Here is a 12,786-nt window from a genome sequence, read left to right as displayed (position 1 = left end):
TTGGGTGACCTCATGACAGGCAGCTTCCACCAGAGTGAATGATCAAGACAGTAATAGGAGATGGTTGTCTTTCACGACGTGTCCTCAGAAATGTCATTGTCATTTCTGCAATATTCTAATGATATAGAGGTCAGCCCTATTCAGTGTGAGGGGACTACACAAGAGAGTGAATACTCATGTGTTTATTGCTTGGTCTTTGCTAATTTTTGTATTGTGGAGTTAATCTTTCTAATTTCTAAAAATGTAAAGGATACCAACCCCTTATCATATGCTATACATGTGCAGGAGTCATTGAGGGTCATCATAGAGGCTGGCTACCAATCTATGTCACAAAGTATAGTCCTAGAAGCCTCACCATTACTCTTTGCTTCATCCTATTCTCTTTCTCCCTAGGTAATATGTTTTATTGCTTTTACTTTTTTCTACCATTGATTCTTTCTGAAAATATAATACACAAAACGTAGCTTATATATATTTTTTCCCTCAGATCATAGCTTACTCTAAACTCTGTTGGCACCTTGCTTTTTCGCTTAATATATCCTGTAGCTCTCTCCTTCTTCAAGTACGTCAAGTTGTTCTTCATTGTTTACAACTGAACACAGACTTCTTAATTTTCAGAATACTGTGACAGAGAGTGAGAGTCCTGTTTTGGACTTGAATGAAGTGTATTTAAAATAAGTAAAAGAAATACTTTGTAGAGATAGTATTTAACCACAGGGTTGGCATTTTCACAATGAGTTCGAAGCAGATTAAGAAAAAAATAGAGCATGCACTTGCTTTAAGAATTGTTGTACCCTGTCATTTTTTTATTGAGGAAAATGATTAGGCTTTTTTGAGTGGGAGATCCTTAGGCTCATTGGCAGCAGTCTACTACATGGAGCTTTAATCTCAGACTTTTCGATGACACCTAAGTTAATGTTTATATTAAACAAGATAACATGTACAAAACTCCTTTTAAGCTAACGCTCTAGAGTTATGCCTGGGTTCTGGTGATGATTCTTACTAGCTGTGATGTATTGACCCCAGGTAAGTTGCTTAATCTTTCTGTACTGAAAAAAGGATTGCTAATGAGGTTGATTTTTTTTCCCCCTATGTATTCATTGTGTGTTCTTTGCTCATTTTTGTTTTGTAGAGTTAATGCTTCTGATCTCTAGGAATTAGAACCCACTGTCAAATGCTATGCATATTCCTCCCCTTTGATTATATTTCTGTACCAGATTCTAGCCACTTCCATTCTAAAATTTAGTTATGAAATACAGTCTAGGATTAAGGCAGTATCTTCTAAAAGGTGGTTAACTTCTGTACTACCTTTTGTGGTATCGATAAATCTTGAACCATTAAGAAAGCATTTAAGAAACTTTTTGTCAGTTTTTGGTTGTATTTGGGAAGAGGATTAATAGCTTAAAAATAGTTAAGCAAATTTTATTTCTATCATAAAAAGCATACCACTGCTTGCTAGGAAATAATCTGGCTATCAGTAAGGTCATAGCTCATTTAGTGCTGCAGTACGTAGAGCTGGGCACCCAGTCCAGTAGCGTGGGTTCTATCCTGGGGTCACAACCTGTGAGCACTAGCTGCCTCCTGCATCTCAGTTTGAATGGCACTAGATAATGCATTGACTTTTTTTTAGTCATTGTCTTTTTCCGCCAAAAGTATGCTATTTATGTGTTGTCTTTTGATTAACAGGTAGTTTGAATATTTTTGAAAGATTCAGCAACATAAAGTTGTTTTAAAGATTTAAATACTAGCTAGATTTTTTAAAAATTTAAATTCTAGCTAGATATTACAGTGCAAGTTTTATTGCTCTCTAGGCATTAGATCTAGCTAAATCCACCATTAGAACAACTGTAAAGTAGTAGAGATGATAAAGACATGAACCAGTAAATTCTTACGTGTTTGGAAATCACAGGAGCTATTAATGGTATTTGCCCCTTTCCTCAAATTTTTATTTATTGATTTTTACTGAACATTAGTAGTACATATCTGTTGGCAGTTGGGTTTGAAAACATTAGTTTTTCTGGAATTTCTGAAATAACCACTCATGTTATTTGCTGCCGATTAGAGTTCTCTGCAGTTATTCCACAGCAGAGTGGCCACACTTGTTAAATTGTTCATTCTTCTCTTCTTCATGACAGTTAGAGAGGAACAAACACATTCTTGTGTTTTGGTTCTCAGTGTGTTTATGTGTGTGAATGGGGAGAGAATTAAATGTGCTTTGAAAGCGTTTCTCTTCTGCCGTGTTAAACCTGCCTCTTTGCCTTGTCTTGTCTCTTTTAGGTCAGATGTACCAGCAGTACCCACAGCAGGCTGGCTATGGCACTCAGCCACAGGTGCCCCCCCAGCCGACGCAGCAGTACGGTATTCAATATGCAGGTGAGCGGGTGTCCAGAGGGAGCTGTCTCTGTACTCAAGAAACTTTAATTCTTTCCCCCTAATTCCTTGATTTGTTATAGTAGGTATTAAGTATTTATTTGGGGGGGGGAAATAATACTTGTTTTATTTATTTTTAAATATTTTGCATAAAAATTTTTACTGTAAATCACCATTTCAGTTTTCCAGTGGGCAGGTAAAACTTACAATCATAGTAGATGATTCAGTAATAACCTGTAGTATAAAAAAGTTTTTAATACAAAGTTACCTCCTACTGATGTGATAACTTACCTGCTGGGTGATGTAGAGCTACAAAAATGCAACATTTTTTCCTCCATTATATGTAACACATTATCCCAGTGTACTCTTAGTACCTGTAAAAGCATTAACAGTTCCCTCATGGAACTTTCCATGGAACATGTAAAGAGGTGGTCTTATTAAATAAGAACCAAATTAAGCTACATAGGTTTTTAAATCTCCCAAAAGTATGTAGGAATACCAAAAACAGGCCATAAAAGTAGAATTGTGTAAAACGTAATTCAGGCAACTAAGAACATAAAAATCTCTCAGTGTAGCTTTGAATACTGTGGTTATAATTCAGGTAATTTTTACGTTATATCTGAGAATTTTGTGTTCAACTCTTGTTTTACAGTCAAAGATTTAAGTATCAAAATTTCAACTGTAATTTTAGAAAAGTAGTAAGATTAACTCTACAAAAATGAGCAAAGAACATGCAGTAAACATGGGGGAAAACAGTCAACCTCATTAGCAATCCCTTGTGTACACATTATCTCATTTAATATAAACATCAACTTAGGTATCATCGAAAAGTCTGAGACTGAAGCTCCATATAGTAGACTGCTGCCAGTGAGCCTAAGGATCTCCCACTCAAAAAAGCCTAATCATTTTCCTCAATACAAAAGACAGCGTACAACTATTCTTAAAGCAAGTGTGTGCTCTTTTTTTCCCCCTTAAATCTGCTTGGAACTTATGGTGAAAACACCACCCCTGCAGTTAAAAGTTTCAGAAACCATGTGGCCCCCAAAGCCTAGAATAGTTACTGTCTGGTCCTTTACAGAAAAACTTTTGCTGACCCCCCTGAATTAGACCATAAAATTCTACCATTGGAGTTTGACATATTTTAACACAAAGAACAATTTTTATTTGGATTGGATTTGCTGTGGAGTGATTTAACCTGTAACTGCTAGTTTTTAATTATATAAAATAGGTGGAATGAATTTGAACTTGGACTATAATATTGGGGGAGGGTTATTTTTAGGATGCAGTCCTTTAAAGAAAATCTGTGTTACAAATTATATAATTTGTAGAAATAATAGATATTAGAGTGGGAAAGACCTAGTTACCTAATCCAGGGGATTTCAGTCTTCACCATACTTCAGAATCACCTGGAGAGGTGGTTTTTGAAAGTTACAGGTGCCTGGGCTCTACTCCCAGAGATCTTGTTTTATTTGGTCGAGGATGGGACTCGGGCTTTTTTATTTTAAATGCTTTGCACGTCATTCTAAAGTGCAACCAGGGTTGGGGACCACTGATGTTGTTCCACCCACTCATTTTATAAATGAGACAACTAGGGTTCAGAGAGTCGTGATGCGTCAAAGGACATGCAGCCATTTAGTGGGGGAACCAGACCAGAACCCAGTACCCTTGACTTTGTAGTTAATTACTTCCCTATATCATTCTACATTCTCCAACCATGACCAGGGGTTGGCAGGCTTTTCTGCCATAAAAAGCTAGATAGTAAATATTTTAGGCTTTGTGGACCATATGACTCCTTGTTCTTTAAAATTCATTTATTCAAAGAACCACAGAATTTCCATTTCTTGCCATTTCTGGCGATTTGCACCAAAGTTACTCATTTATTTTGTTTTTCAAGGGAGGGGATGGTGGTGGGAGGAGGAGCGTATACACCTATAGAGGTATTGCTATATTATGGTCAAAGACTAGTAGGTTGCTAATGAAACAGCATCTTAGGCCCTTAGGGGTTATTCCCTCTCTTGAAAAGTAGATATGGTTGTCCCCAGATGCTGTTAAAAAGCCAGTTTAGATTTCACTTGCCAGGATGAGAAGACAGCTTTTTTTATTGCTCACAATCTTAAGTCGAATAGATATTTTCAGTATAAAAGCTGAGTCCTTCTGTTTCTCCAAAAACTTACAGTAAAAAAATTTCATGTAGCGGATGGGAGAAATTGTATGACATCAAGGTTTCATCATGAATTGACTTTAGTTCAGTATTTAAGATACTGCCATGGGTAAAATGCATTAGATATTTGATTTACTTATTAAAAATTAAGCTTGCTCTTAATGATTTTAGTCAGGGTCTTCACTGAGTAAAGTTTAGTTCTTTTCAAATTATTATCTCTGTATTTCTGATCCTGCTAGTCCTATTAACTTGAATTTGGGAGATATGGAAATAGTCAACTAAATACTCTGCTTGGAGACTGTAAGTGGTGGTGGTAACATTGGACCATCTTTGACACTCTGCTGGTTTGGCAGTTTCCCTCTGTGACCTTTTCCAGTTTTATTCATGGACTATGTCAGAAAGGTTTCTTTCATGAGTAAATTTTGAACCCAGGTTCAAGGTGAGTTCAGAATATACTCAAATTCATTCAATCCTTTTTATTTTTTTAAATGCAGGGTTGTACATATTTTAATAATTTTCTTATGTATCTGGTATTTAATGCTGACAGGATTCCAGTCAATGGAGAGGTTTCATTGCAAGTAGCTGCAGGTGTGTTTCATGGTAGAGATAAAAGTTTTTAGTGAAGCAGACCTTTTATTTTAAAAGACTTTACATCCTAGTAACTAATGAATATAGATGTTGATTTTTGTGGGGCAATATGATATGCTTTCTGTGTGTTACATTGTTACTACTAAGCCAGAATTTTGAATTGTAAAGGCAAAAGCAGCAGATACCAAATCTAAAAGAAAGATTTTAAGGATTGTGAAAATTGGCACTTAATGTTTATTCTTAAATGGCTTAGTTTTTATAGAGTGAATAAACCTTAAAGCATCTCATTAGCACATAAGATGTATTTGTAGCACCATTGTTTCATTTAAAAATATTCATTCTGTACAAATAAAATGTTTTTATTTGGTACTGTTATTAAACAGGCCCCTCAGAACCAGGTTAATAATGACTAGCTTTTGCATTAATTCCTACATTTATCATTTGAACATCTACTATATACTGGGAGTTACGCTAGAACAGGAATTTGCTCTCAGGGATTATACAGTGTAGGAGGAGTTGAAGTAGAAGAAGTATATATAGCGGTTTTAATTTTAGAGGGTTTGCAAAATTGTCTAGAAAGTGCTACTTGGATACTATGTGGTGTTGAAATATAGACTCTGCTACTCTACTTGTTGCATAAATACTTAGGATTAAGTTTGTTAAATTTCTTGTCATTTTTTTGTCCATAACAGTAAGATTAATTCTCTGGAAAATGGTCACCAAAAGGAAAAATAAGATATGTACGTTTTGCCTTTTCAGCAGGCTACAGTCAGCAGACTGGACCCCAGCAGCCTCAGCAGTTCCAGGGATATGGCCAGCAGCCAGCTTCCCAGGCACCGGCTCCTGCCTTCTCTGGTCAGCCTCAGCAACTTGCTGCTCAGCCGCCACAGCAATACCAGGCGAGCAGTTACCCTCCACAGACCTACACTACCCAAACTTCTCAGCCCACTAATTACACTGTGGCCCCTGCCTCACAACCTGGAATGGCTCCAAGCCAACCCGGGGCTTACCAACCAAGACCAGGTTTCACTCCACCTCCTGGGAGTACCATGACCCCTCTTCCGAGTGGGTCTAACCCTTATGCACGTAGCCGTCCTCCCTTTGGTCAGGGCTATACCCAACCTGGACCAGGTTATCGATAAGGAGGCTCAGTTACACTGATGAATGTGGCTGCTAGCTGTTTGCCTCCCAAAAGACTCCAATACTACTCTTTTAATTTGTATTGAAGTTCACAAGTTTAAAAAGCAGAGCATTTTTTTATGATATCATTGTTGCTGTTAATTGAAAATTTATTTGCTGGAAGAAAAAAGACCAAAATGAAAGTTTTTTTCCTCCCCTGCTTAAAATTGTAGCAGCTCCTTAGTTATTTTGGAACACTACTCTTACATGTGTGCAAAGTGATTGACTTTCTAGCTTGCCTTGTCCAGAGGATATTAAAATGCTAGGTTGAAGTTCAGCCATCTTACTTGGCTTTTTACTATTAACATGATGTACTAAAAGTAGATCCCTTTGCGAAGACTAGATATTATGTATAAATGTAACAAACATTGATTGATAGGTTAATAAAGATGATTGAATCCATTAGTGGTCTTGTAATTTAGTCATTGACACTATATGTGTTTGTATATATATATATACATATATATATATAGAGATAGATATATATATATATAAATGAGAAAAAAACCACAAATCCTTATTGATGTTTTGGTCTTAAAATGAAGTATAGACCTTTTATCTTTTATGCGTTTCTATGCAGAGAAGCACAGTGCTGCTGAATTTTGTCCTGATTTTGGCTTAAAACAATGAAACTAAACTAAAATAGATTTCACAAGAAGATAGATTAGCATTACATGTAAACAAACACGATAGATAGATACAGTATTAAAAGATACAAGGGGGGTTTGGTAGATCCTAAATAACTTGTGATTTTCCTTATAGAAATGAACCATTCAGAAATGAAGAACTCGGTCTTAAAAAAACTACATCTCTTTATTGCAGAGTTTATACTTGTTTGAAAAATATAAAATGAAAAATATAAAATGTATTGATAAAACTGAAGCATGGTGAAAGGTGGTAAGCACAGAAAGGTCCTTCAAGGATGAGGGCAACAATGCAGCATTCCCATCTCCCTCCCCAAATGAAGGAGAAAAATACTTTTTACATAAAAATGAGTCAGATTTTCATTACAGGTTGGGTTAGACAGAATTACGAAAACAGCCTTTGATACATTCATTCCCTAGAGATCGTCTGTGTAAAAATATAGTAAATATCCTATAAAATGGCAGGGATCTCATCATGCATTATCCTTTTGTGCTTAGACTTTACAGTCAGTCTCTGTATACAGCTTGATTAGAATTATATTAAAAACAGTAGGAACACAACTGCTTAAAGGGATAGTTTGACAAAGAACATTCAGACATTGTAACATGTTTATGGGTAGAGAAAAAAAAATACGTATTTTGAAACGCTATATATAATTCTCAATTCCATTTATAACTGAAAGGAAATTTACTGATTCAAACAAAATCTTTTCAATAATTTGCAGGTATTTGAGGAAATGTATACTGTCATGAATGGTTAACTATTTAAACGCTTCAGAAAAGATATTCAGCTGTTGCTAAAAAGTTGAAGTTTAAATAAACATGTGAATATTAGCACCTTTTTCCCCCAGATATATATGCTGAAGATAATTTGATCTAATAAGTTAAACCAAGTAGAAGTTTATGGAATTAACTCACCAGTAGGAAGAATACACAATAATAGTAAGTATTTTTTTAAAAGTATATTAGTTTTTTGATGTTAATTTTGTTATAAAAGTATCTCAAAACATCATTACAACAGTGTGATAAATAATATACAAATGATCTCTTAAAATACCATGAATAGGGAGCCAGCTTCCCCAAAAATGTTATTCTGTTAATGTCAATATTTTGCTTTCTTTAAATGACTTTGTAAAACCTGATAAATATTCTTAGCAATCTTTCTAGTAAACATCTAATATTGCCATTAATTAGATTTTAAACTTTTATACATAGTAAACATAAGAGCTTTAAATGCATGTGACAAACACCATACTGTTTCCAATTATTTTTTGCCATGATGAAACAGAAGGCACTTCTGAACGTGATTGCAGCATCTACCATTTTCCAGGAATTGTGGTCCCACATTCATACCACTGGACATAATTGATTTGGGTGTGACCACCAATTTCTCCAAATTGGACAGGTTCCTGGCGAACTGCTCTGAAATAGCCTGAGAGAAAATAATTAATTTTAATAGCTGCTATGATATGTTTTTGTCCTCAGTGCTCATAGGTTGAAGGGTGTCGTTGAATGCCTGAAGCTTACTCTAGGTGAAGCAGAGTATTTTAGAAAAAGGATAGTAAGAGAGGCCCTGGTGTCTTTCCTGAGGTGGTAGTGGCTAGCTAAACATCAGGGACACTTGAAACTCCTTGACATCTGCCTTAATAAGCTAGGATGGGATGGTTGGTCGTATTTGAGAGATAAAGCTGAAAGGGGGCAGGAGTTGGAGGGGTTTCGTGCTTTGTTTGAGTATAACTGACCAAGTTCAGTACACACTTTGACCTACGTAAAAGTGTACTTTCTGTACTTTACAGCCTAGTGGTGGTCTATGAAGTTACCTGGTTAAACGCGTGTTGTACTGAATGTTAGGAAACAAAAGAGGGGTTGGTCTAAGATTGCTAAATTTCTCAGAACTAAACGTTGATGAAATCTTCCTTCAAGGGCCCTACACTAAGTGATTAAAAATTTTGCTGTGAATATAAAATGTTACAGAAATAGACACAATTTACAGTACATTGTATATCCGATTCCTGTGAGGCAGCAGTTTCAATTTTCTGTTAATGAGTTCACAGATCTTATTAAGTCACCTTTTGCTGTGGTTGGTATTTTTAGTGCCAGTGACCAAAATGTGACGCTGAAAAGACTAGTCAAATAATTTAAGTATTTAACAAGCCCCTCTTGGTAACTCCTGAGTAATATGGATGTGTAATTTACCCTTTCCTACCCTACCTGGACAGGGATTAAATTAATTTTCAGTCTTTTCAATTCTTATTAAACAGCTTGGTGCTAATGTGTCTGTAGCAAGTTACAGTGGTTAGTCATTTCTCAGCAGAATTTTCCTATTTTAATTGTATTTATAGAATTATTTATAAGGCAAGTAACATTCTTTTTTCCTTCTACAGTAGTAGTAAAGCTTTGAATTTCTTTAAAATTTTTAAAAAAGGAATTAAAAAAAACTGCCTGTGTGCTCAGTATGACAAAACCATAAAAGTAGTGGGATTTAAGCTGGGGAAATTAAGCTTCTTTTTTATAGCTGCTTTTTTTAAGCTGCTCTTTTATAGCTGCTTTTGCAAGTTCAGGTTTTCTTAAAGTAGAATGGATTTATATAAGATGATCTGTAATTTCCCTCAGCTCTAAGGAACAGAGTCTTAAGGAATGGGAGGAAAGTGAAGAAACTTCTGTTAAAGTCTTCATGTTAAGGTCTTATGTGGGAAGTCCTTTTTCCTAGGCAGATGGAGTAGTAGTACTACAGAATTATTTTTAAAGTGATTGATTTTCTCAGCTTGAATGTTTTTTGGGTTAATTTGTAAAAGCCTCTTACTTACGAGGAGGCTCAGAAAACATACCTTCTTTGGTGGGTAACTGGTCAGAAGAGAGCTGCTGTCCTGTGCGTCCATCTAAAAATGAGTCTACGAACTGGCAGTGATCTTCTCCATGGCCTCTCTGATCACCTATATTATAAAATTTTCCTGAAAAAACAAAAGGATCATGAAGTATTGCTGCCTGTGATATGGGAGGACTCTGAAATAATCAAATGGTTTCAAATAATCCGTCTTCCTTGTTCTTGTACTTCTCCCCCCTTTCTTTCTAGTTCGAGCCACCAGTGTTCCTTGATTGAACTATGGAATCGTCTCCCAGCTGGCGTCCCTGCTTTCACTCTTGCTTTTCCCTATCTTTCCTCCCCTCCTTCTTTCACAGATTAGTCATCTTTTAAAAACGCAACTCAGACAGTGTTACGCCCCTCCATCAATCTCTCCAGCAGTCTTCTGTTATACTCAGAATAAAACCCGGGGGTCCTTACCTGGTTTCCTAGCTCCGCACGATTTCATGCTGCCTGATCATCCCCTTACTAAGCCTCAGCCACACTAGTGGAACCGGCGAGGAATTTTCTGCTGCAGGTCTTTGCATTTCTCTTCCCTCTACCTCTGGTTCTTTATCCCTCGATCTTTGCGTGGTTGGTTCCTTCTCATAGTTTTCTTCTCGGCACAAGTGCTACCTTTTGAGGGGGGGCTTTTCCTAACCAGTCTAACTAAAAGAGCTTTCATTCAGCCATTTTTCCTCCATTTTCATTCCATTCAGCCATTTTCTTTCACTCTTTTTTTTTTCTTCAGAGCACTATATGAAATTCTTATTTACATGTTTGCTTTCTGTCTCTCCCCGCTAGATTGTAAGCTACAAAGAGCAGGAACGTGTCTTATTTCCTGCTTTGTCCCCAGCACCTGGAACAATGTCTGAACAAAGCAGATAGTTCTGTTGAATGATTGAGCAAATGTCTACCTTTCTATGTTGGGCCAATCTTTAAAATTTTTACTGTATGAATATAGAAGAGAAAATAACCCACTGAGTCTGGAGCAAAGGGTTATAGCCCTTCTGGCGCAGTGTTTTAATCTTGCTCTTGTCTCTGACAGACTTAAAATCTTAAATACGTCATACTCCTTCCATGATTATTGTTAGATACACTCTTTTTGCTACCAGTAGGCTTTTTATCCTGGGTTGGCTGTAACAAAATTGAGCTTGGATTTGACTAGTTTTTCTACATTCAAGTTTGCCACGATGGCACTGTTTCAGATTGCATGTTCATTATTTACCTTCTTATAGCATGTCTCAAATCCTAAGATTCCAATAACATCTTGCTCAAAAAGGAAACTTGTATTTACATCACACCTTCATGTCTGGGACTGTCCATAGAAAAGGCTAAGTTACAGAACGCTGCAAAGCATTTCTTGAAGGATAATCCTCAAAACAGAACTGATGGCCCTGCTTACCTGTGAGGGAGTCACTCAGATAAATCTTGTATCTGAGAGAGTTGCACAGCTGCACCCCTACAAACTTTTTATACCACGTCCTTTTGACATACTGTTTGCCCTTACATTCTGAGTAAGAGTCTGAATTAAAGGGTCTTTCAGTCCAGATGGCATCTCTTCCTGCTGCATAAGGAAAGCACATGGTTTGAGTTTAGTATTTGACTTTCGGTCCTGAAGAGCTGTCTTAAAAGCTTTTAAAAAAGCAGTTTGCCAAGTTCATTGTCAACCTGCTGATAGCTGGTTTTCTCCAGTGCTAAATATTGGAGCCAAAAATATAGGAGTAAACCCCCAATTAAATTTCCATCAATGATGAGGTAAATCTTGGAGCAGTACGTGTCAGAGTTGACTAGCCTCTGCAGTGCTCAATGTAGAACAGCATCCCTTTAGGAACAAATTTAGGTTTCTTTTTTTTGCAACATATTATACAGTTTAAACAGTTGCTTTAATGTGACTTGTTATTAAAAGTGGAAATGAGGGTCCTGTATCTTGACTTAATTATTAAACAGAAAAGTTGAGCTGGTCTGTTACAAGAATGGAAAGCAGGTTTTAAAATATTCAACTTGTTCCTGAAACAACATAGGCTGTCAGTGTTACTGAATGTTTTAGGTAAGCATTCATACCTGATAGATATTCTAAGAAGACTGAATGGACTAAAGTGAAACCATGACTAAAATTCTACCATGCCCATTTAGTTGAATCACTGTAGGAAAGCGTGTAGTTGTGTTCTCATCCAGGTAGGTACTTACCAGAAACTGGCTCACTCACTCTTGGGTCAGCTAAGGAGAAATAGCAAAGACAAGAGTCAGAGGTTATTAGGTAAGTCCCAGTGTTCCAGTGACATAGTGAAGAAGATGGGTGCTTACAGTTGTTAAGGAATCTTGCAAAATGGTACACTCTTACTAAAGTCCAAATTTGAAAATTGTATATTTTGTTTTGGGAATTGTTCTCTGGTGGTGAATCTCCTCTGCCACGTACTCAGCTGTAACTTTTATATGTGATTTGTGTAGTTAGTAGTCTTCCTTGCTGTTCTAGATTTTACTTCCATTTTAAAATCTTCTCTGTTTCATAAAAAAAACTATTGATAAAATCAGCAAGATGCCATGAACTGCATTTGGTGTAAAAAAAATTATACACTAATGCTGTGAGTACAGATGTATCTCATTAAGGAATTGGAACTTAGGCCAAATTAGAAAATTTCACAGCTGTTCATCATAAAAAACTATCACATGAATTCCCTTTCTGGATACTGTGGCTGAGCGTCTGATATTTTGATTCTAGGCACAGATTCTAGAGAGGAACATTCATGCACTATTGAGTATAGACTGACTATATGCTTTTTTTCTTTTAAACTGATATGCCTAATGTTTTTCTGACATCGAGATAAATGAGGAAAAACCCAAGGGGTGTTTCTTTAAGGGTACCTTCATCAGTTTGCTTTTTCAAATGGATGGTTTTTTGGTTGTTTGTTTTTTTTTTGCGGTACGCGGGCCTCTCACTGTTGTGGCCTCTCCCGTTGCGGAGCACAGGCTCTGGACGCACAGGCTCAGCGGCCATGGCC

The 12,786-nt window shown here is 36.5% G+C and overlaps 2 protein-coding genes across 8 annotated transcripts in view; one reads left to right on the top strand and one right to left on the bottom strand.

Moving 5' to 3' along the window:
* Positions 1–6,700, top strand: part of TFG (trafficking from ER to golgi regulator) — a gene marked incomplete at both ends in the record, with an annotated part of 32,153 nt that extends 25,453 nt beyond the window's left edge. For 3 of the 5 annotated variants that reach the window (XM_079704300.1, XM_079704297.1, XM_079704296.1), the window contains 2 exons: positions 2,278–2,373; positions 5,879–6,700. In XM_079704300.1, coding sequence (XP_079560426.1) covers positions 2,278–2,373; positions 5,879–6,261 — 479 coding nt within the window. Of the gene's footprint in view, positions 1–2,277; positions 2,374–5,078; positions 5,114–5,878 lie in introns of those variants that run through there. The other 2 variants (XM_079704299.1, XM_079704298.1) reach the window with 1 other exon arrangement.
* A 1,558-nt stretch (positions 6,701–8,258) lies between these two features.
* The window catches only part of ABI3BP (ABI family member 3 binding protein), a gene marked incomplete at both ends in the record, with an annotated part of 249,712 nt that continues 245,184 nt past the window's right edge, over positions 8,259–12,786 (bottom strand). For all 3 annotated transcript variants that reach the window (XM_079704665.1, XM_079704666.1, XM_079704667.1), the window contains 4 exons: positions 8,259–8,374; positions 9,771–9,893; positions 11,190–11,351; positions 11,975–12,004. In XM_079704665.1, coding sequence (XP_079560791.1) covers positions 8,259–8,374; positions 9,771–9,893; positions 11,190–11,351; positions 11,975–12,004 — 431 coding nt within the window. The remainder of the gene's footprint in view (positions 8,375–9,770; positions 9,894–11,189; positions 11,352–11,974; positions 12,005–12,786) is intronic.

This window comes from Hyperoodon ampullatus (genome assembly GCF_949752795.1).
Source record: "Hyperoodon ampullatus genome assembly, chromosome: 5".
Taxonomy (NCBI): domain Eukaryota; kingdom Metazoa; phylum Chordata; class Mammalia; order Artiodactyla; family Ziphiidae; genus Hyperoodon; species Hyperoodon ampullatus.
The sequence above is the reverse complement of the archived record's forward strand: the minus strand, read 5'-3'. Positions and strand labels throughout refer to the sequence as shown.